General features: G+C 41.7%; 1 protein-coding gene across 2 annotated transcripts in view; it reads left to right on the plus strand.

The window, feature by feature from the left end:
- The first annotated feature begins 16,132 nt into the window (after nt 1–16,132).
- Nucleotides 16,133–24,838, plus strand: part of PAPLN (papilin, proteoglycan like sulfated glycoprotein) — a 47,557-nt gene continuing 38,851 nt past the window's right edge. For both annotated transcript variants that reach the window (XM_071427245.1, XM_071427246.1), the window contains exon 1: nt 16,133–16,406. In XM_071427245.1, coding sequence (XP_071283346.1) covers nt 16,398–16,406 — 9 coding nt within the window. In that variant the 5' untranslated portion in view covers nt 16,133–16,397. The remainder of the gene's footprint in view (nt 16,407–24,838) is intronic.

The following is a 24,838-nucleotide window of genomic DNA, read 5'->3' on the forward strand; positions in this document are numbered from 1 at the left end:
AGGAGCAATAAAGAAGAGGGGTAAGCTACAGGTCATTCAGCCTTGCCCCAGTCCCAGGGAAGCTGACATTGGAAAATCATGCTGGAAAGCACTTCCAAGTACCTGAAGGACAAGAGGATGATTGGGAGTAACTAGCAGGAATTTATAAAGTGAAAATCATGCTTGACCAACCTCTTTGCCTTCCACAATGTCTTGCTCAATGAGGGGAGAGCAGCTGATGTTGTTTACTTGGACTTGTAAAGATTTTCACACCATTTCCCATAACCTCACCATAGACAAGCAGATGGAAGTATGGGTTAGATAAAGAGATAGTGAAGTGGACTGAAACTGCCCAGAGGGTTGTGATCAGCAGGACAGAGTCCAGTTGGAGGCAAATAATTTGTGATATATCACAGGGCTCAGTACTGAGGTCAGTGCTGTTCAGTTAATTTATGATTTGAATGATGAAAAGGAGTGTTCCCTCAGCAAGTTTGCAGATAACACAAAAATTGGAAGCAGTGGCTGACAATCCAGGTGACTCTGCAATGATTTAGAGGGACTTCAAAAGGCTGGAGAACTGGATGGAAAGCAATCTCATGAAGTTTAACAAGGGAAATACAAAACCCTCCACCTGGGGAAGAATAGCCTCAGGCATCAGTACCTGCTGGGGTCTGACCAGGATTTATCTTAGGCTAAATACTCAACTTGGAGCTACAATCTAATACGCTAATTTAATTACCCCTGTGTTTTCTTAATTCTGTTTTTTAATATAATCTTCTGGGAATAGGTAAATAAGATTCCTTTATTGACAGTGTCAGCTCTCATAAAGAGCTCAGCTTGATGTGTAGCAGTCACTGCTAGATTTTTTTTCATTACCAAAAATCTCAAAGTTATATTTAAGGCCACATTCTGGACTGAAATGTCAGGCGTTTGTGGACGCTGTAGAGAAAAGCATCTGCCTTCACTGGCAGGAACTAACAGAACTGAGAACTGGGTAAGGAAACAATCAATGGCTTCCTGAGTTTTACAACCTGTATTTGTTTCTCTTCTCTTTAAATCATGCTATGTTGCAGGAAAGATGATTTTAGCTTGGCATCAAGTGACGGTGGTGGTTAGTACCAATGTAATTGGATTCTATTTGATTTTTCTTGGGTTTAAAATATGTTTTCACTCTAAACTGACTGGAATAATGAATAGACTTCTGTGTTCATATTAATTTTCTGATTTCAATAGTGTTAGATAGGGGTTACCCACTTTGATCTGGGGTAATGCTGCTGTCAGAATTAAACATTGTACTTCTCGCTGGCTTTGTTATACAAGTCAGCATGAATGTACTTGGAGAATGCCTCAAAGCACAGCTGGATGTTCATCGAGTGCAGCAGCTCTATATTTGATTGAATCAATGGTTTTTTAACCATCCTCAGTAACAAAATGCTAATCACTGATTCAATTCATACTCAAGTGAAGAGGTCCAGCTACCATGTAGTTATTGGCACACTTACATCCCGGCCTGGGCCTCACTGATACAGTTTGGTAATGAGATGCATGACAAATTCTACTTCCAGTTGCTCCTATGAGGGAGGAATTAATTCAGCCTTAGACATAACAGCATACCTGTGGGCATCAAGGGGAACATTTGTAAGGACAAAAATGGCAGCATGGAGCAGATAGAGGCCTGATGAGACTCCATGGTGCAGAGGTGCTGCAAGGGGGTGATTATTGTTTGGTGGCAGTGCCTGTCCTGGTGTCTGCAGCCAGCACCCAGCAATAATCACTTCTAAAGCTGTAATCACGGCCACATGGCAGCACTGTGCCTTTTTTACTGCTTTCTATTCATAGTGCTTGTAACAAGGGATTAAAGAGCACGATAAAAATATATACTTGAAAAAAGTAGACTGTTATAAAATTATTTCTTTTTGGAGGACTGTATTTAGTACATAATGAATCCTGTAGGGGAGGCATGTATGCATTTCCAGTCACTGCTAAGGTTTTGAAACTATTTTAAGAACAGCAGAACCTGGCTGTTGTCATAGTAGCAATAAACCCTTTAATCCCACTTCCTCTGGAGATGAAGCTGTTGTGTACGTAATCTGCTTAAAGATTGTCAAGGCTGTTTATGTGACAGGGAGCTAGGGATACAGTACTGAGAAGATGCTACTTGTTGCCCTGGAAAATTTCATACTTTTTGTCTGCTTTGATAGTGTTTGAGGTTTGCTGAGAGATTGATCTTATGACAAGCTGGTAGGAGAACAGTCATCTGGGAAGCCAGCCTTCATCTATACCAGTGTTTTGGCATTGACAACTTGTTATGGTTAAATGAAACTGTTCCTAGGTAGTTCCTCAGCAAGAGCTTGCTGATATCATGCTTCTCCCATAGTTTAAAAGCATCCTCTTTGAGGAAGTCCTTTCATCATTAATGCTTCCATTCCTTCCAGAAGTCTCTGAGGCTTCTGCATCAACATTGAGTCGTATTTTTATGTTGCTGAATAGTGAACACAATTAACACTTCCTTGATGTATTTGGATAATGCAGACTGACTTATTCTTAAATGTACAGCAGGTAGTCAAGGCAAATCTGCAGACAACTGAGAAGTTCTTCAGCTGTGTTTTGGAGATTGGTTTAGCTGGGTAACGAGTTTTAAATGTCATGTCATAATAATCATTATAATAGAATTTGTCATCCTGAACCAAAAATGACGTGAGTGTTTGTTCACATGTATCTAGAACTAAAAGGGGCCTTTCTTCTCACCAGATCAAGTTTCTCAGTAATTACCAACATCTGCACCACTGCCAGTTTATTTGGTGTAGTCTTGTTACAGGACCAGATTGCATAACCCCCATGTCGTGCAAATAATCAGTGGGCATCTTTTCTTTTATTTGAACCAGTATTTCAGTTCATATGTACTGAATAATTATAAATAAAAGCAACAGTTAGAGAATTTTTACTTGTTTGTTTCCCTATTTGGGTATCAGTATTTGTTTGTTTTCCTGAAGTCTGCATATTCTGTCAGGATGGACATTCAGTCTTCAGGAAAAAATCACACTGCAGAATAAATGAAAGAATGTTTCTAAGATTATTTATTTGCAAATTAAAAAATATATTTGCCCCTCTATAAAGTTTTGAATATGGATAATTGTTTTTCTGCTCATTCTCCTCCTTTCCAGCAACCCTTAATTCAACATGACATGGAAAGATGTATTAGGCAAACCATTGACTGTTGTGTTGTCATCAGATCTAATTACTCCTCGGGGTGCATTGCTCACTGGTTTACTGAGACCATCATTTGAATCCTGTGCATCTGACCTGCCCTTGCAGGCTCTGGAGATGCTGGCAGGCCCCAGTCTGCTCTAAGGGACAGGGAAGATGTTTCCTTCTTCCTCTTTCCTTTTCACAGCGTTGACCTGAGTTTTATGACATGTGGGAACTGTTTCTTCCTCTTCTTAGATGGTAGAAATCCTAGTAAAGGATTGAAGGTTTTTTTTTTTATTTCAGTTTATATAAAAGTCACCTGTCACTACTTGGTATTTTTCTTACCTAGTTGATATCTTGAGGAGAAATCAACCCAGTTTGGGATAATTCTGTTAAAGGTATCAGTTTTTATTTTACTGAGCTGTATTATGCTGAATTGTTTTGATCTGGCTGATGAGCAGACAGAAGCAGAATGGAAAAAGGTACCTCTGTATCCATTAATACCTCTCTCGACACCTACACTATTGAGACATGTTATACTCATTTGTGTCAAGGATTTTGATCACAATTTTGGTAGGTATCCTTTTGGTGCAGTATTTTAGATCAAAACCTGTAAATCATTTAGTTTTATGTGCAGCTAAATTCGAGTTCTGCCAAATTGCATGAGATATGGCTAATGCTTATAATAGTGGCAAAAAATCTCTTGTTTTTAAGAAGACCAGATTTTATCAATAGTTTCTAAACTCTCCAGGATGAGATCATCATTACATCAATGTCTTAGACAGTGCTGAGTATTTGGACACATGGAACAATGGTGTTTGTCTTTGGTTATTAGAAACAAATTGAATAGCTGGGGACAAATGTTTCCCACTCTGGTGTGGGAATGGTCAGTGTCTCCAGGTGCTGCTTCGTCTTTAGGGGGTTTTTATGTTTTATGGTTTAGTTTGGTTTTGTTTTTTCAGGTTTTACTATGAATATAAAGATTAATATAAAGATGAGAGCTCTTAATACTTCATCTTGTAATGATTTTGTATAAAATGCATTTACCCTAGTAGACTTCCTAGATGGAGGTTGCAAATGCTGCACTGGCTGCTAGAGATACCATTGGGGATAAATCAGGGATAAGTGAAATGGCTGCAAGAAAAAACAGATTGGAGGGCTCACTACAGTTAGTGGCATACTATCTGTCTTTTGAAAAAATCAATTGTTAAAATATTTACCATTGTTAACTGGGGATGATAACCTTAAGCTATCTACTAAGAAGCTACAGTGCTGTCTCCCATAAGTGTTGTGTGAACGCTGCATTGTACTTTTGTGTCTGTGACTGGAAAAACTAGTAGATACAGGAATCTAAGTATTTACCTGAGAAGATCAGGTATGTGAAGCTTTATTTTGCAGGGTTTGTACCAAGCGGCTTGGTTTTTCACTCTGAGCAGTTATTTAAAAGCCATTATTTCAATTTGAAATTCTAGGATAGTGAATTGTCCCTCTTGTGTTGCTGGGAAAACTTCAAAGAGAGAGTGAGGTAGCTTAATGATTTTCTTCTCAAATGTTCCCAGGGCCCCTGTTAAATACACCAGAAGCTGGAACACTCGTGGTCTGCTTTCAGACAGATCCTGAACGAGTATGAGTTTTGTGTCTCCTCCTCAGACTCTCAGAGGTATGAACGTGATGAGAAAGCTGCATTTCTGGCTTGTGTGTGCCTCTGAGTGAGAGAGGAGTAGGTGAATCTTTGGCTCAGAGACCTGTGAAGAAGCACAAGTATGTCTCACATGAACCATCCTTAGCTTGGCAGCCTCATACTGCCATTTGCTTCTAATGCTAAAACCAGCATCGCTGAGTGTGGTGATGTAGTCAGATACTGTAGCTCCCACCCATTATGGAAAAGCACAAGAAGTTTCACTTCTACCAGTGTCACTTTCTACAATTTTCCTGCCATCCACAAGAGCAGGAGAGGGTGTTTCCAGTGGTTGCTCCCCTGTTTTGTTCTTAACTAGTTCTGTGTTTCCTTCTTTCATATATCTCAAACCCATATGCAGAGTGAAAGGTGGAATAGAGAAAGAATATGCACAAAAGAGCTGATAAATTTGGCAATGGTGTCTCTCAATGTAGCATGTACTGTAGTGAGAAGTTTAACACTAATTTTTCCTGATTAATATGGCTATGAAATAACAAGAGAGGCACCATTTGGCTGAGACCACAGAAATCACTGGTGTTTTCAAAATTACAATTGCAGTTAGGCCCTTAGTAATTACAGAAATATTCTTCCAGCTGAGCTGTCGTTCCTAGAACATGTAGAGGATCTGGACATGATTGCAAAACAGTCCTAGAAATACCTTGCCATGTAGTTTTCAATCCTTCTCCTTAAACCTGGTTCACAGAGTTCACATTTTTTGATATTGGCATCTTCTCTGAACACTTGTCTTAAGTTTCAAACTCTTTCTTGGTCCCTTTATGACAAATGTCCAGAACAAAACGTTACATTTTCCCTCCAGCAGGGTGGAGGGAGAATCTGGAGCTACCTCATTCCCTTACAGAGCACTGCTTCTACGTAATACAATCTAGCAGTGCTTTATTATTTTCCCCTGTTATGTTTTCACTAATTTCTGTCTTAACATGCTATTTCCCCAACACTCCTAAGACTGCTGTTTGCTGTGTGTCCATGTGCACTGAATTCTTGTGGTTTGAATTGTTTTTCTCAGGTATGCTGTTCTGCATTTTTCCCAGCTGAATTCACTATTGGTGTTTGCTTCTTTCTCCAGTTTGTCTGTAACAGTGGAGTCCAGCAGTGACTAAAGGTAAGAAGCTACAGTTCAAGTTAGTCTTGTTGCAGTAGGTCTAGTGATTTTTGCATCATTCTCTCACTGCAATTTTCATGAGCTTTTAATTCCTACTCCTTGCTTCACCAAATAATATTTTAAATCAAACCAAGCAGTAACCAAATAGTAACAATTCCCATATCTTTGTAGAAACTCTTCTCATGCTACTCGTTGTTTTCATTTTACATTGTTATTTCAGTAGTGTCTCTTACCCCCTTTCTGTTGCCAAGATTCTGTCTGTATCCAAGGCAACTTAAATAATTTTGAGAGTAAGACAGTGAGAGATGATGTATCAATTACTAATATCCAAGTAGACGACCTCTGTGGCACTCCCTTTGTACATCATTGTAATTTTGCTTGATTTAAACTGTTTGGGTGCAGCGTGTACAGTTGTGGAGACAGGGAAGATTCCTCACTAATGAAGACCTGCTGTTTTGTAATGCTGCAGCATGTTCCAGCCTATTCCAGTGCCATGTGCATCACGTGGGATCTGGGCTGACAGCCAGTGCAAATGTTTCTTCAAGGACTTTAGGACATATTCTAATTATGTTTAGATTCTCCCACTCTCTTTTCATCTGAAGGATGTCACTCTGCTCATTTCAAAGTGTGGTGCAAAGTGCTCCATCTGCCAGGATGAGAGGGGTCTGCTTGTGCACTTGTGTGAGAGGCAGTAGGATGGCTGGCTTTGTGAGCAACTCTTTAACCTCCAACTGTGAGAAGTCCCAGGCCTTTGAACACTGTCAGGGCTTGGCCAGCATCCAGCAGTGTTTTCACCAAGTGCTGGAGGAGATGTAAAACTTCCTGGAAGAAAGAGCTTTATTTCTCTGAGCCTAGCAGAGAAAAAGGGGCAATGGGTGGTGGGATGAAGCATCTGAAACTCTCCATAGCTGAAAAAAGCAACATTTTGTGGAGAAAAGTGAAGAAAAAATGTATTTGGGGGAGCTCTGCACATGAACACATGTATTCTCTCTCAATCTGGTATTGAATGTATGTGATGGTACCACAGGATCCTTTTAAGGGGAGCTGGAATTGCAAAACAGCATGCAAGAGTAAAGGCCATTATGCAATACTGTGCACTGGAATGTAATTCTGTGAGGTGAATACAGCGAGCACAGATCCATGCCTATGTGCTGTATGGCAGATGAGAGTCTGCTGTTCTCTGGGTGTGTAGAACAGTTTGAAGGCTTCTGAAAAGTTGCAGACTCAGCCTGAAGGAAATGTTCCTGATGTGGAGAGGAAGGAGAGACACACGCTCTCCTGTCCTTAGTTTGCAAATTCCCCAGGAGCAAACCTGCATTCTTGCCTCTGCCCTGGTCTGTGCCCCCTGGCCAGACAATCAATGCTAAATAGCATGGGTTCTTTCCTGGGGAGCCACGTGTGATATCACCTCAGACAAATTAATTTCTTAAGGGTGATGTTGTTACATCAGATACTTGGCTAATTAATGATTCTTATTGTCTAGGCAAGTGCATTAATTAACTGGATACATAAGAAAGGCTGGGTCAAACTTCAGAAAGTCGGCCAGACTCACTTAATCCCTTGTGGCTGCTGGGATCACCCTGCTCTGTGATGACCTGAGTAATCAGGGTGTTGAGACTGGCAGATCTCAGTCCTGATTCTCACAAGTTCAGTAGTGCTCAGCAGCCATTTGTCACCCTGTTGTGGGTGGCAGGTGTGTACAGGAGTAAATTTTTGTTTGAATTTTGGGGCCAGTGTTACTGATGAAGCTGAAGGGAGGGAAGGGGTACCAGGGTGTAAAATTTCTAGCCTGCATGTTCCTAACAGAGCAGAAGCCACCTTCAAGTGGTACATGGCCCAGTAAATGTGCTTGCCTCTGATATAGATAACCATTGTGACAGCTTTCAAGGGAAGATGAGACTGTTGCAGCATTGAATTTTATATTTTGTTCCTTCCGTCTTGCTGAAATGTAAGATTAAGAGAGAGGAGGAGAAGCTGAGGTTAGCTCTCTTTGCCTATACATGATTTGTATTGCTGTAAGCTTGCTTACCTCAATATATGTAAGATCAAAGTCAGGCTGTGCTCTTGGGACTGGGTGCACAGGACTGCACTAGGCATCTGGCTTGAAGAGGTTTCTTTGTACTTTAATGGGTCTTGCAAGGGGCTCCCAAGAGAATTCTTCAGATGAAAGCCGTTTTTCTGTGGATGGGCTGCACAGTCTCATTATTGCTCTGGCTTTTGCTGCACAGCACATATGTTACTGCAGGGCTGTCAGCCCTTCAGTCGATTTCTACAACGCAATAAAAATAAGTAGATTAACCAAGCAAAGAAGATTAGAGACACTTTGGGGAAGGAAAGGGAAGGGAGGAGGATGAGCAGCAGGGAGTATAAAAAGAGACCACAAGAATGTGATTGCCAGACATCCTGGTGCATGTTGCACAGGGTGGCTTTCTTTGTCCCTTTTGGGTTTGGGTTGGGCAGACTGAATAGAACTGATCCTGACACCATGTCCAAAGAGAAGCTGGAGTCACTGGTCAAGAACATGGAGATCATGCTCTCTGAGGTAGAGCAGCTGAAGATCCACTGCACCAAGCAGACGGAGGAGGTGAACCAGGTGGTACAGGAGCTGCGCCGAGAGAACAGGGAGCTGACAGAGAAGTATGAGCTCATCTGTCAGGACCTGAAGGAGGCCAAGGAGGCCATTGCCCAGCTGCAGGACACAAAGTTTGCCTTTGAGGCAAAGGAGCGGCAAGCACAGAAGCTCAACCGGCAGCTGTGAAATGGCAGGAAGGAGAAGCAAGAGATTTCTTACCCTGATCTAAGAGTAAACAGAAACCTTCAACTGCTGCAACTGGAAATCCCTGGACTGGTAAAAGCAACCCTTTCCCTTTCTCCTCAGACTAAACCTGTGTGCTGGAAAAAAAATCATCTCTGTGGAGGCAAGGTCTCAGGCGCAGCTGGAATTCTACCCCAGAAGGCTCCTTTGTTAGTGACTAAAACCTCATTATGCTGGGAGAGAAATCTCATTCCAGAATCCCTTGTCAGAGATCTGAGCCATGGGCATATGGAAACAGCTGCCAGGATCTGGGCACCTTCTCATGCCCCATAGGGGTTGCACAAGGACAGAGCCTGGGAAAAGAACTGTCACTGCCTTGAGCCACTTGAGAGAGCTGTGCCGGGAGGGTCTGCTGAGATGGAGAGAAGGATCATCATCTCGACAGCCCCTGTTGCTCTGTTTTTTTGCTGACTTTTCTCTGCTGGGCAGCAAGGCTGTAATGCTGTCCTTAGTAGGGTGTCAGCTTCCTTGCTGTCTGATCCTGGAAGACATTAGCAGGAGCTTATGTCGTGCCTCATGCTTCCAAGTACTTTCTATCAAGGGCATGTTGTTCCAGAGGATCTGTTAATGCAATTACAGTCCGTGTTGTCCTCTTCCGAGTCCAAAGTGAAGTATAAGAACTGGAAAGGTTTCTGTCTCCATTTCCATTTCAATAGCATTAAATCCTAATGACTCTGTGTTTAGTATGCTAGAGTTAAAACCTCTGCTGAATGTAACACTTTTTTAACCAAAGGGCTATGTTTTGGCACCGGATTTACTTTTCTTTAGCGGAAGTAATGTATATAAATGGACTGGGAATTACAACGGATAAATGTATATGGGCGTGGGGGTGAGAATTGCTTGTCAGAGGTTTTGCTTTCAACTTTTCTCTCTGCTCCTGTATCTTCTAAGCAGCATTTGTGGTAGGCAGTGCCAAGCCCAGCAAAAAGCAGGTGACTTTAGACTCCACAGTGAATAGCATGAAGTCTCTGGGGGGAGTGTGGAAAGAGTGCTGAGAGAAAAAGCCTGAATGTTTAAATGGAGAATAGCTGGAATAGATCCAGGAGGATCTTTCTTCATGTTGGCTGTGATGTAGCCAGCTTCTTTCTTCCATCCAAAGCTTTGCTGTATTGTTATCTCTGCCTGGCAAGCTCCCTATTTCCAGCAAGGGCTGATGCTTGTGAGAAGCTGTTTCAATTGCCAAGGGCCTCAGGGTGTGTGTGGCACCAGGAGCCCAGGTGCACTCTGTGAGGGGAAGGGAGGGAAGGGAAACCTGCCTGCTTCAGTTTCCCTAAAGGTTTGGACAGGGCAGAATAGTTCAGCAAGACTTTCTCCTAGGACTCAGTCCAATCATGGTGAAAATAACTGTAGTTTTGTCAATCATTACAAAATACTGAGATCAGGCCTAGAATTAGCTGGTTGTTGTTCCTTCTTTGCCCTCCTCTCTGCCACAACAGTCTGTGCCCAGTCCAAAGCCTTTGGAAGTTCAGATTTTGACTGAGCTCTGGGCAAGACCTTCTGAGCAAAGAGCTGATGTTTGTGTGGCATCCATGGGGAACAGGTTTTTCGGGTTTTGTTTCATGTGATAACATGTTTTGTTAAATATGCATGATATAGACGTTCATTTTTTTGCTATTTTGGGTGGAGCAGATTGGATTATCCAGAAAACATTTGGGAGTTTGGAGACTGTCCTTTATGTTTTCAAATGTTATCTGAATACAAATAGCCAGCCTTGACCCTTTGCTCCTTGCTCACCAGTGATAACTTGGGTGGCACAAGAAATCAACATTAATCACTATATTTGTTTGTATAAGAACTAAAAATGTTTTCCCTTGAAATCAGTTCTCTAGCTCAAATCTGCTTACCACCTGTGATTTCATCTACTTTTTATATATCATTAAAATGTAAAACAAAAATAAAAGGAAAACAAACAGCTGAGAGAGTGTCTGTTCTGGATAAGGCATTGCCTCATTTAATGCATGTATATGTTACTTTTTGAGTGTGTGTGTTTATGCTTGCTGAATATAATTATTCCTGTTTAAATCCTGTCCATCAAGGAGTGGACAGAGACCCTCCAGATCTCTCTGTGTTCGCATGTTAATCTCTCTAAATGAGATTCTCTGTGTGGCCGCCAAGTTTGCCCTACGCAATATTTAAATCCATGATACAGAAAAAGAAAATGGGATCACAATGTCCTTACGATCAGTTTCTTAATAATTAGCAGGATTCAAAGTGTCTGCTTATAAGGAAAGCTGTTAGAATGATTTCCTGTAAATAACCTAAGATTGGGTTGGGACATCAGAAAAACTAGATGTGCTATTCAATGCTAGAAAAAATTAACACCACTTCCATTCCAATAGACTCAGTTGTGTCCTGGTTTTGCTTTACATGACTTAAAATCAGGAGTAGTAGGGCTGGTTTAAAAACAATGTTCATTCCATTACATGTAGTTCCTCTGTTTTTTTACAGGCAAATCTTTGTGAATCCAAGTATAGTCTTAGCAATGGAATAGTGCCTCCACTTGTATCCTGAGGTGCAGTGTACTGGAGTGCCTTTCACAACAAAGTTTGCGCAGAATTAGTCACAGCACTTTGAAGTTGTTTTTTGCTATTTGAATACTGACATTATCATTACATGCTGCTGCTTTTCTTCTTTAAACGGCCTAAGGATGAAGAGCTGAAGCTCGGTGTAGCGATATCAGCTTGTTTAGAAAGCCGGCCTGAGTAAAAGTCTCGCCTGATTTGGTTGAGAATCAAAATAAATATGAAGTGACAGGCTTGCCGTTTCACTCATCTTGGAAATGGATGAAGAGAGGTATCTAATTCTTTGAATACAAAGAATAAATTTATTTGAAAGCTCTCTTGGAGAGCACAGCACAGGAATTGGCTCAGCTGTCAAGAAGGGACTAAGAGAAGAGAATCCTGCCAGACCAAGTGCCTGTGAGTTGCTCTGTTCCTGGAGCAGATTATAGCAAAATACTGATGACTGCATTGGTTTCCACAGTTCTGAGCCACATTATGTGAAAGTGTTCAAGAAGGGAGACTAGGTAAGAATGAAGATGATACCTCTTTGTTCTCTTTCATTGCTGACTTCAGTGGCTGCATGCTGGAAAACCACAATAAAATCAGCTCTGCTTGTAGCTGTATCTATACAAAAGTTGGACAGGTCAGCTCCTCTGCAGCAGTCCTCAGCACATGAAAGGGTCCATGTATGGCCAGGCCTCTACAGCAGAGATAAACAAGTGCAAGAGACACTGTAAGAGGATAGCAGGCTTTGGTGCAGTTAACTTGTACAGCAGAATCCATTGGTATGTAATACAGTTTCCAGCCTTCCTCTAAGGACTTTGTAATGTCTCCTGAACATGGAATTGAGCTGTTTTTCCTGAAGGGTTGATAGGATTCATTCTGTATGCTGAGAAGCTGTCATTCAGAGGGCTAAATGACATGCCTAACTTGCAAAGGTAAGAGTCTGGGAAGAATGCAGTTACTGGTGCACTATTCAAGTTTGGAAAAAGCTCAGTTCAGGTTGAATCAAAACTTACTTTACTGTCATTTCTTTAAAAAATCATAAGTTAAAAAATCAGTATGTCAAAAGTCTTATTGTTTTCAGCGTAAGCTGAAGCCTACCATTTTCAGACCCTTGTGCAGCTGATGGAAAGAGAGCCATGCCATAATGTCCCCAGCAGCAGTGGACTTGATTTGACTTCCCAGAGGCCCTTATTTCTTTACCTTCTCCTTCAGCCATCAACACACTTGCCTAGGATGTAAGATTACTGTTCAGTATTATCCTGTGCTTGGAAATATTTGAGCATATCCTCTGGGTAAAATGCAAGTAGTAGGCTAAATGTAATGGCTGTCCATTTCCCTTGATTAGGCCATTGCTCTTATCTAAGAAACTGAAAGCAAAGCAAGATACACATCCCATTTTTTTATCAATGCGATCCAGCCGTAATCACAGCACCACAGATCCTTGCTCTTTGCCTAAATGGCAAAGTGAGCAATCAAGAACACCAGTTTGTAATGTGACTATGCCACGGTTTCCTGATCACAGCCGCTCCTGGGAGGTTCAAATTCTGAAACCAAACTGAACACAGATTCTTCTTTTCCTTGCATGAATGCCCAAGCTTCTCTTCTGGAGGCTTTGTGAGTCTTGCCTGAATTTTTTGGTTGCTGCTCAGCAGGAGAGGACAGGAGGTAGAAGAGTAAGGTGTTAAGTAGCCCCTGAGGAAGAAGCAGGTTGCTTTGGTTTTATTTCTCAGTAACTAATTTCTCTGAAGTCAAGTCTGTTTTGCCCATGACAGCAACCAGTGAGTAATCTTCCTGTATTTATCATGTTTGACAAGTTTTTCCACCAGTTTTTCTCTCTCTGTTGTGTTGAGGATGAGGAGTAATAGGGCACCATGGTGGGCATCTGGTGACCAGCTAAGTGCTACAGTGCTGTGTTAGCCGTAACTAGTTAGACTGGAGCCCTGTCCAGTAAACATGCAGACCTTTAGACAGTCTTTGGACACAGCCTCTAGCAATAAGGAATCCTGGTAGTTTATTCCCATGAAAAGTATAACAAAAGAGAAGGCAGAAGCCTTACTGCTGACCTCTGGCCATGTAACTGTTGAAATCCCAATGCTCCTGGGAGGTTGCTCCTTGCCAAAAGCACTGCAGTGATCAGGCTAGAAGGGATATTGTGCTCAGCAGTATCCATTCACTGTTTCTTCTTGACCTCATCTGGGACACCCAGATGCCCAGCTAGCCACTGGATAGACCTAGTGGCAAGAGGCAAATGCCTGTGGTCCTGCTGTGTTCATTCCACAGTGACCCGGCAGTGTCTTACCAAGAGATCAGAATGGTCTTGAATCAGTGGATTATCTTGTTTTCACTAAAGGGTAAGTGGTGAAAATAATTTCAACACAAGGATCATGTCCTTTCTCCCAGAGGAAAGGTACATATGCAAAACTTTCTGTGAAACCACAGGGCAAAGGTTTACTTCATATTTGCATTGCCTTTTTCTAGGTAAGCAGTGGCCTCAATCCTACTCCAATGGCTCAAATCCTACACTAACAACTTCTGATTTTGTCACATCACTGCTGGAACCAGGAAGCATGAGCAGATTATTCTTTCCTTTTTTTAAAATAAAATAAATTTAAGTGATGTTTCATGTTGGTTAGTTTTGGTAAAAGTCTGCTCAGTTCTTTTTTTTTATTTCAGCATCTCAGGAGCTCATCTATTAAGTCTGTATGGGGTTAAAATTAATCCAGATGTGTTTACACAGTATCTGCTTTAATGCAGTAGGCACAGCTGTTTTTTGGATGTATCCTGGCTAGATTCCAACGTGAGCAGTCATATTTTCCCTGTCTCTGTACTCCCTTGTAGCTTATCAACAAGAACACAAGAACTACAAGAACATTATTAAACTTGGTGTTCAAAAAAGAAACATTAATTGAGGGTCCCACTGCTATGAGAGGCATTTTAATGATTGGGTATTTATAAATTCATTTGAAGTTGGGGGGGGGGGGGGCAGGGTGGGGTTTGCCTTCTAGTTTTTTAACCTTTGGGATTGGATTTCCAGCTTTTTCTTACCAATGGGCTAAAAGCTTTAAACTGATCTGAAAGTTTGGTTTATTCATAGAAAGCCAAGGCTTCAGGTATTGGTTTGACCAAATATCATGAAGGGTTAGGACATAAGGTGACACCTAGCAACATAGTATTAGCCAGTGGCTAATTGAGAGTACAGGTGGAAAAAGTGCTCACATGCTTATGTAACCACTTTCTGATGCAAAGGGAGGGATCACAGCTTGGCCCAAAGCCCAAATGTATTTTTCTTAAAAGAAAACTTGAATCTAAGGAGGCAGGACAATCACTTCTCTATTGTTAATTAAGCATTAACATGTCCAATTTTTGTTTCTCCTGGCAAGGATAACATAGGTAGCCATACACCTGCACCACCATTAGATGTTCTTCTGGGGTGTATTGTGTCTCTCATTATCTTGTGGTTCCCCTGCTGCTTGGTGGAGGTGTTGCCATTTTGTGTTGAGTTTCCTGTTAGGGCTTATCCTTGTTTATTGTGGCAGAGTTAGCTTTGACAGGAAAGTACAGGATTGCTTTTGCTTGTGGAAAAGATGTGACTTCTATTTGAACTCTGTCCCCTGTGGGATGAGTAATGGTAGGATTTGAGCACTGTGTACCTTTCATGGCTAGCTGCTAGACAGGGGTTGAGCAGCAGGGAGAAGAGAGCCATGTCCCTGGAATAAAATTGCTTCTGTGTCTGATGCATTTATGAGTCTGCTAGAAACTTCCATTTGGAGCTGTGCACATCTAGGCTTGTCAACAGTTGGCAAGGATATTGTCCCTTCTGACTATCGAAAGCAGCAGCATGGCCAAGAGGACAGTAGTGATGCCAGTTCTGGAGATTTCATTGCACATCTTGATGTCTTCCATGGAAGATTCAACATGAGGAGTCACCTGAAAGTAGAAGTTTCATCTTTCCTTTGGAAAGCAAGGTTGTCTCTCTTATAGTTACAAATGAACTACTGATGAAAAAGGACTCTAAAATTGGAAGGCAAAACATAAAATACCAACACAAACTTAAAACTTTAAAGCTGTTCTCATAATCTAGGAAATCTCAGTCATAATATTAAATAGGGTTGAAATGCTGATAGCTGTTTTAATAGCTGGACCAGAATCTATTTTTCTTTCTGTGGTCCCTGTATTTCATTATTTATTTGTTTTATACAAAGCAGAGGACAAAATCAATGGGGGGGCAGATTTATCTGTTTGCAAAATAAAACAACAGCAACACATAAGTTGTTATGCAATGTTTTCTCTAGTATCCACATGATTAAAACCACAAGTTTTTCCTTGTAATGCATCCAACTAGATTCCTTTTCCTTTAACAGTTTTTATGTTGTTAATTTGTTCCTTCACAGGAGTTTTCAGGGGGTTTCTGAATTGCATGGCATCTGTTAGAGGAAAAAAATAGAGAAACCTGTGCTGCCATTGTCTTTGATTAAATTCAGGTCTGTATCCAAATTACTGCTATTTTCGGCTTTTAAGGGTCTGCTTAACTTTGCCTAGACCCAAATCTAGCTGTGAATTGTATTTAAGTTCAAAGTTTCTTTTGTCAAAAACTTATTTGTGAACTGTGATTCGGGCTGTAGTTTTAAAGTAAATGTGAAGATAAATACTTTTTTTTCAGAGTTAAGAACTTACTGAAAATGAATACTGAATGGATCTGTGGATAGCTGTCTCTCTTTTGATATGGTATGATGCCTACAGCTAAAATAAAACTAGTTACAAAGGGCTCCACCCCGCAACAATTTTAGGCACAGTTTGGAGCTCATGTGTGTGCTCACACACAGACTACAGAAGCTACAGAAACAATTCCATGGCAGGCGTGCCTATGTGCATGCTTATGGCGCTGGCTCCCCAAAGCAAAAGTGAAAACTTTTGAGAAGAAACTGAGAGGCTGAAGGGGTTAAATGAAACACAACTCTGCTTTTCCTGTGCAGTAAGGATTAGTAACCAAACAGAAGCAGGGGAGAAGAGCACTGAAGTGCCACTGTTTCAACAAGAACGATTGGAAAGGGAGTTCTGGTGCTTGAGTGCAGAGTGTCTCCAACTTTTGTGCTCACCTGTCACAGACACATGCAGAAGGTAGGAGCTGACTTTGTGTTCTGGGCTGCCTTCTGATCCCTCTACCTGGATATCTATTCTCTATTAGTCATTTCAGTGCTGTTCGTGTCCTTTAAACTATTTTTCATTTCCCATAATTTTTCCTTTCAGTTAAAAGAGTACAGGGTAGAGGAGAGACCAGAGTCCTTATGACTGCAGAATTTTATTTCTCAGAAGGGAGGGAAGAAGAGGCTCCATGAGTTTTGTGAATGCGCGTACCTTTGGCACGCAGTTAATCCCGGTGGGACTTCAGCGCTGTTCCTGACGTTGCGGCTGGGGGGAGCAGGAGGTGCTCGGGCGGTGCCGGTGTGGCAGGATGCGGCAGCGTGCGGGGATGCGAGCCCGCCGGGGTCACACACACGCTCCCTTGGCACGGGCTGCGAGGCAAAGGCAGGGGGGCTATTGAGGGCAGAAACGGAGCTCTGGCACGCAGGATCAAAGCCTGCCTGGGTGCTACGGCCCCTGTAGCCCCCGGCTGTCAGCCCTGCAGAGCTCCGCTCCTGCTCGGGGGCCAGCAGGTGCTGAGGGCAGGCTGTGGCCCCGCGTCACCCCGTGCTGCCTCAGCGGCGTGAGGGGAGCCGGGAGGGAGGCCCGGCCAGACCGCGCCGCCGGAGACACCAGACCTGTCTGTGAAAGGGGACCGGGTCTCATCCCTGAGGGAGTCTGAGGTGTGAGGCAGGCCAAGGTGGCAGCTCCAGGGATGCAGGGACCTGTCCTGGCACGGAGGTAATGGTCTGGAAGCGATGTGGGAGGGCAGTAGGTTTGCCTGGTGCGCTGGGTGCTCCTGGTGCGTGGGTGGTCAGGTGGAAGTAGAGGAGCGGGTGATTTGAAACTGAGTTTCAAACTTTGATGAAGGAAATGTTAGCTTTGAATGGAGTCTCTAGGACTAGGAATAGCTAGTATTAGTACAGGAGCTTAGGGAGATGGTGTGCTTCTTTAGGTCTCCCTGTAGAGACCTTAAAATGAGTTTGTAAACGCCTTTGTTTGTTACTTTGGAAAGTGTCTACGCAAACACACGTTTACCCTTTCTACATTGTACTTATGAGGCCTTTCAACCGTTCCATTGTAAACTGGCCTGCAGCTTACATTTTTTATCCTGGCTTCCCAGAGATGTACCACATACTTTAATGCCAGAGCATTCCCAGTCTCTGCAGCCATGAAAAGCCATTCTTTCCCAGGTGCAGTGGGAGGATGGGCCAATGTGCTACAAGCCATGTGTGTATTGGGTAGCCTCACTCTGGGCTTGCAGGACAGATGCTCTACCCTTACAGGGAGCAAAGGGAGGTGTTTGTGATGGGGAACAAGGGTGGATGAAGTCCCCAGGTGTCTTTGATATGGCACTAACTTAAACTAATATTTGCTCATGTCAGTGAATTAATTGGTTGGTAAAATGAAAAAAAAAAAATTAAAAAATTTTAAAAAATTAATTTTAAAATTAAATTAATTAAATTTAATTAATTTTAATTAATTTTTTAAATTAAAGCTTCTGTCTCTGGAAGCTTTGTGCTTTTTTTCTGTCCAGTGTGAGATAACTGAGACTTGTATTTTGGGTCTATTTTTAGGTTCTTATACAGTGTGAAGTGTCCTGACACCTTAGAAGTGTTTGGTTTTGAAATATTTTTCTCCATGAGTTTAAGCACTTGATGGCAGCCCAGAAATGCTGGGCTTGGGACAGTTTATTTGTAGTATTTTCCTATTCCAAATCTGGTTGCTAGTAAACAATCCATTCTGAATGTAGTATTTGATAGAACATATGTGATGAGTGATTTGAGGTGATTTTCAAGCAAGGATGTAGAGCTTTGTTTGCTGGTCTCTGTATGTATTTATGTTTAAAAGAATATTAAACAAAACCCAAAATTGTCTCAATTTTAAGGGAAAGTAGCCATCACTGTATAAAGAACTTAGGGAATGGATGATCTCAAATGTTGCTCTGTTCAGTAAGTGCAGCAACTTCTGATGCAGATCACTCCCCTTTGGCTTTGGGATGGGCTCTCTCAGATCCAGCTTCTTACCAGCTTGGTAAAGAAGAGTGCAGGTAGATCTCACCTAATCTAGCTGCTTCAGGGATTAATTGCTTCTCAAATTAGGCACCAAAATTCTTTTGGAGTCTAGGTGAATGGCCATGTCCAGACTTGCTAAAAGGGTTGAGAAAACTGGAAAGCAGCTATGTTGTTGCAACTGGTTTTCTTGGTAGCACCTTTTGAGTCAAAGGTGCAAAGTTTATTCTTTTTGTTCTGTTGAATAGGAAACCCAAAAAGGAAAAAGAAAAAAAAAAGAAACTACCCCAACCTTGATTGTGAACTCTTTCTTCTGAATAGAGAGTAAATAAGGCAAAATAATGTTCTGTGCCTCAGGACATGTAGAGCTTAGGCTACCAGAAGGCTTTCTGTTTGTTCAGTGGGGACCTTAAACGTTAATAAGAGGTTCACCATTTTGTTCATTTGTGTATGTACCTAGTGATTTATAATTTGCAGCAAACAAACGGGTTTTTTTGGTAAGAGGATAGTGCTCTGTTTTGTAGGATAACAGCACCTAGAAAACACATGATGCAATTACAGCAGTCCTCACAATTAACATTACAGGCTCATCATCAGCTGAATGAAGGGGAAGCGTTTTCCCAGTGGCATATTGATGTTCAGTGAGCACCAGAGGAAATAGGTTGCTTTGCTCTTAGGTCTGTGGGAAAGATGATGCAGAAGTGCTGTGAGCCCTGCAATGTACCTGGCACAGCTGCTGAGCCCAGACAGTGACAGATGATTGCTTGGATTCAGAACAGTCATTTGCAGTTATGCCCACTGTATGATGGACTTGTCAAAGGGACTTATTTCTCTCAGAATGATGCTCTGCTGGATACAGCTTCACAGGCTCATTTTTCAGCACTCCTGGATCTGAACTGTGATTTGTTGTGGTCCAGTCTTGTCTTGGACAAGGAATAATAAGGGTTGCTAGGTATTTGGGAAGGGACTTCTATATTAAAAGACTTGAGTTGGTGTCTACTCATATGCATAGCCTATGATCAAATAATTTGTTTATGCTTTCTCACACAGTAACAAGCTCACCTTCCTGACATGCAGATGTGGTGTATAGAAAACAAGTGCCATCCACAGATTATTTATTTCTCTGCCTAGCCCTTAAAGCAGTAATTGGAGGCTCTGGATTGGGCATCTGTGGGAGAAACCAGCTTCAGAGCAGAGAACCAATTTATTTTTAGATCACACTGTTGTCATTTCGCTGTGATCACACCGTCGAGCATGTGCTTCCTTTGAGAGCTCTCCAGGCACTGCAGTGTGATCACACCCTCCTAAGATCATTTTTTATGAAGTTAATTTTTAGTGACAGATGAAAGATGCTAGGGCCAGTATTCTCAGAGATAGCAGCCCCAATTCCACTAGCACATATTCTCCCTCCTAAATTTGTCAATCTAAAGTTCTGGTTTAGGTTGTGATTTTGTTCCATTTTTGTTTCTTTTAGTTCACCTCGTGTTACTCATCTTTCTCTTGCACAGTAATGTAAGCAAGCCCACAGATTTCTCTGGGGGAATTTCTGCCTCATACTGCTGAAGGTGTGTCTGCATCACAGTCTGTAGGAGCAATTCCTTAGGGAAGAGATGTACCTGTACAAGTGTGGTGTGTTTGGCATGTTTACATATACATATATACAACTGAGTTAGCTTTAAATGAAAAATACTACCTTGGCTTCCAGAAACAATGTAGAGGCATCAGCAATCAAAACCCACATGAGGTTCAGGGTAAATAGTCTTGTGTTTCCCTGTCTATTATTAGTCCCCCAGTAAATTTATTTAAAGGTTTTACAGGTGTTCCCTGTGCATATATACTACAAGCATACTGTTGAATGTAGTGCTAACATCCTCTCAGTGAACAGAGATGTGAATCTTGCAAAGAGAGGCAGAGAAAAATTTACATGGTTTTAAAATCTCCTCTTGAAATAACACTCTATTTTTATTTTTAACCCATTGCACAGCACAGAAATTACTGTTTATATTTAGGATGGAATAAATTTAAATAAATTTGAAGCAATTTTCTAGCATGAAAATCCTTTATTTTCCTAAAGAATTCTCAGCATTTTGAATTGTAAGAGATTAGTGTCAGCTGGGTAACATGCTCAGGTGGGGGTTGGGAAGTGAAGTCCCTCCCACTGTAAATGAAGAGCAGGTTTGAGACCATCTGTGGAAACTGAATAGGCCAGGTCTGTGGGGCCTGATGAGATGCATGCCAGGGTCCTGAGGGAACTGACTGATCTGGTTGTCAAGCCACTCTCCATGATATTTGAAAAGTCATGGCAGTCAGGCAAACTCCCCAGTGACTGGACAAAGGGAAACATTTTTTGTATTTTTAAAAAGAGGATAAGGGAAGGCCTAGGGAACTAAACACTAGTGAGCCTCCCCTCTGTGCCTGGTGCCCAGAGGGGAGGTTGTGGAGCAGATCCTCCTGGACATAGTGTGGAAACATGCAAGACAAGGAGGTAATGCAAGATAGGCCAGCGTGGCTTCACTAAAGAGCAAATTCTGCCTGCCCACCCTGGTGCCCTTCTGTGGTGGAGTGACTGCAGTGGTTGACTAGGGAGGACTGATGTAAGCCACCTAGAATTCTGTAAGGCTTTTGATGTGGTCCCATATGAAGAACTTGGCAATTCTCCTGGATTAAAAGCTGGACATGAACTGCCAGGATGTTCTCACAACCCAGAAAACCAACCACATCCTGGGCTGCATCCAGAGCAGCATGGCCAGCAGGGGAAGGGAGGGGATTCTCCCCTTCTGCCCTTGTGAGAACCCACCTGGAATAATGTGTCCAGGTCTGGGCACCATAAGAAAGACATGGAGCTGCTGGAGTGGGTCCATAGGAGGCCACAAGATGCTCAGAGGGCTGGAGCGCCTCTTCTGTGAAGAAAGGCTGAGAGAGCTGGTGTTGTTCAGCCTGGAGAAGAGAAGGTTCCAGAGAGACCTTATTGCTGCCTTCTGGTATTGAAAGAGGACTTAAAGATGGTGAGTCACTTTTTATGTCGGCGGGTAGTGATAGCACAAGGGGTAATGGTTCTAAACTAAAAGTGGGCAGATTTAGACTAGATATTAGGAGGAAAATCTTTATTCATAAAGTGGTAAGGCATGAAACAGGTTGGCCAGGAAAACTGGGAATGTCCCATCCTTGGAAGTGTTCAAGACCAGGTCAGATTGGGCTTTGAACAACCTGCTCTAGTGGAGGTGTCCCTGTCAGGGGGGTTGAACTAAATGATCTTTAAGGTTCCTTCCAACCCAATCCATTCTATTATTTATAAACAGCACCAGTGCTCAGTGTCAGGTGATATTTCAGGTCAGGCTAAATAACTCATAGAAATGAAGCTTAAGCTGTGACAGGACAGTAGTAAAAGACTGTTAGCAATTCCTCTTCAATTATGCTAGTGTTTGGAGTATTATATCCTTGTCATGTATTTTCCATAGGCAGTGCGTGGCTTCTTTTAGCAGTGTCTAAATCAGTCTGTGCGCTTGTCATTATCCCTACATGCTCCCAGATTTAATTAACAGCTAAGCACAGTGAGACTACCAAAATAGAAGTCAGAATCCTATCTTTACTCCTTATAATAGATCTCTTGCTGCAAACCTAATAGTGGGAGGCTAGTTGCATAAAATTGAATCTGAGCTGATATTAATAGGTAGACAGAAAATTGCCCTCATGAAATACTGTATTAGCTCCTGCAAAGGGCTGGCATAGTGATTACATTTGCTTGGAAGATGGTGCTTTACTGACCCAAGCCTGAGATACATCATTGTGGATTTTGAAGAGCCAGAAGGAGGCAGGTCTGCATCTTCCCCACCTACTGATAGGGTATGGTGTGAGGCCTTACTAGAATCTCTGTGTGTCAATCTTGCTCTTGAGCCTAATGATTTTTCAGCTACTGGTTTGTGTGATTTCAGTATTCAGATGTTGCTTCGGCTTCCCCAGGTGTTGCTGAACTTTCTTTTGCTGTACAAGTCCTCTGTAAAAAAATATTGTCAGTCTTTGTCAGCCACATGAAGTGATGGCCTGGTGCAGATTCATGTTAGGAATCAGCCTGAAGGCTGAGTTGAAAGCCATTGATAGAGCAGGCTCAAGGATGCTTCTGTGTTACCACTACTCAGTTCTCCAGCCAGCTGGTGCTCTGCTGCTGTGCTTGTTAGTAAGTTTTTAAAACTTTTTTTTTAATTTAACAAGGTGAATTTTAAAGATATTTTAGCTGAAAGTTTGTCTTCCATAATATGCATAACATGGCTGAAAGTATATCCCTGTGGGATTACTTTCTTGATGAGGATTCTTCAACTTCTAACATGTATTTAGAATGAATTATTAAATCTGGACACCAATGGTAAAGACACCACCATAAAACTTATGCTTGGACAACTTGTGTTTTCTTTGTTTTCTCTCCTTTCCCATTAAGCCCTTTCAGACAGACCTGTGTTTGCATTCATTTATAAACATTTATCCTTTGCTTTGTATACAAGAAGCTCTTCATGGATGTGGTTCATGGCATGGTCAAGACAAAGGAAGTCCATCATCCTTCTGTTTTAACGGGCACATAGACATTATTTGGCTTATCTGCCCTAACCCAAAGGACATAAAACACATGATTTTCTTTGAAAACTTGTCCAAAAAAGGGATGATTTACTGTGTTGGGGAAGAAAAGAGGCATATTAAGAAGTATCTTGAATGTGATACCATCTGCCTAAAGTGGTGATTTGTCTCCTGGTTCCTCTAGGTTGTGTGATGTGGTCCTTGTGCTCTCCTCACTCAGCTCACATCCTAAGCAAAGGGACTTTTTTCCCTATCCTTGATCTCTGTTCCATGGAGCCCCTTTGTCTCCCCACCTTCATCTTAGCTTCTTTTTCTGTGTGTATATTTTTCCTTTTTAATTCTTCCAGCAAAAACTTAAAAGGTGCTTCTCAGTTGTCAAGGCAAACAAAAGCAAGCTGGAACAAAGATATGCTGGATGCTTTTTAGAGCAAAGCAAAAATCATAATGTCTTTAGAAAATGTAGTGAATCTAAAAGCTCAAAGACTGCTCTCAGTCAATGACTCAAAAATTTCTGTCAGTGAATAACAGGATGATGATATGTTGCCCATTCTGGCTTCCCACCTCCTTCAACCAAATTTCTAAAAATAAAACATCAAAGTGAGATCTGATGTGTTAAAGGGGAGTGAGTGCAGGAAAGGGAAGGAATTTCTGAAAACCTGTGAGTAGTGGGATCCCTGTGGCGACATCTGTTTTTGTGCTGCTTGTGCTAAGCTTTACAATAAGCCATTTCTGTTGATATTGCAGCAGGTAAATATTTATTGCCAGGGTGGCCAACCTGTATCTCAGAAGCTGTGCATGCAAAGGCAGCGCGTCTGTGTCAGGGTTACTTCAAACTGAGTAATTCAAATTCCCAAAAAGGAGATGAAATTACTTGTAAGGACCTGCCAAAGTCAGTAATGCTGGGTGGCTTTGCCACTTACCTGCATGTCCAGCTAAATCTCATCTAGATTACACAAGGAGGAACCCTGAAGGGGTCTTTTTGCCTTCTGCCTATGAACCATTCCTAGAACAATCCCTGACTCACACATATGATCATGCATGTGATATGTGTTTTTGGCCAAAGATGATTTAGAAATGTGGTTCACAGGCCAAAGAAGGTTGATCTGTCTTGTGTGCTAAACAGAGAATAACACTGGCTGTCCAATTATTTTCAAAAAGAATAGAGAAAACCTGATACATGTGTGAGCAATGGAGCTCATGAAACTTGTTTTATTCTGACTTTGTGATCTGATTCTGTAGTGCCTAAACAGCTTAAGTTCTTGCTTACACAAGGTTAAGTTATTCATAACATTACTTTTAAGTTTGGATTTCCTTCCTGTTGAAAAAGTCATCATCTAAATAGATTAAAAGTTCAACACTTCTCTTCATCCTGGTCCAGTATCTTTTCCTTCAAAATGTAATTTTATTGCTTTTGAGACCCTGAAATTAGACAACTGATTCAAAGTTATTTTTTCATATATACACATATTTTTTTCATCTATATACAGGCAATGTATATATGTTTCCCCAAGAACATGGATGTTAAGAGCTGGTTTGAAAAAGTGGCCAAGTTTAAGTAAGCAATTTTATTTGTGCATTGGAAGGCAGGATTTACACACATAAAGTAAATATAGGAGTCATTAAAACTGTCCTTGATTCTAAAACATACTCCTGGTCTTCATGAAGATTTGACTGATCTTGCTAAGCCTGCCCGGCCCTAGATAAGAGTTTCAAACTAAATAAAATATTTTTACAGCAGCTCACTGCTGGCTCCACTATAGAGAATTCTCCAAGTCTGCCCATCTGTCTTTTCTAGAACTTCTGTTTGTAAAGGCAGAAGCTTCTTTCCTAAGTGGGTTCAGTGTTAAGCCC

The sequence above is a fragment of the Agelaius tricolor genome, unplaced genomic scaffold (assembly GCF_023055355.1).
Source record: "Agelaius tricolor isolate 1412-34295 unplaced genomic scaffold, bAgeTri1.0.p SCAF_5, whole genome shotgun sequence".
In the NCBI taxonomy this organism is placed as follows: Eukaryota; Metazoa; Chordata; class Aves; order Passeriformes; family Icteridae; genus Agelaius; species Agelaius tricolor.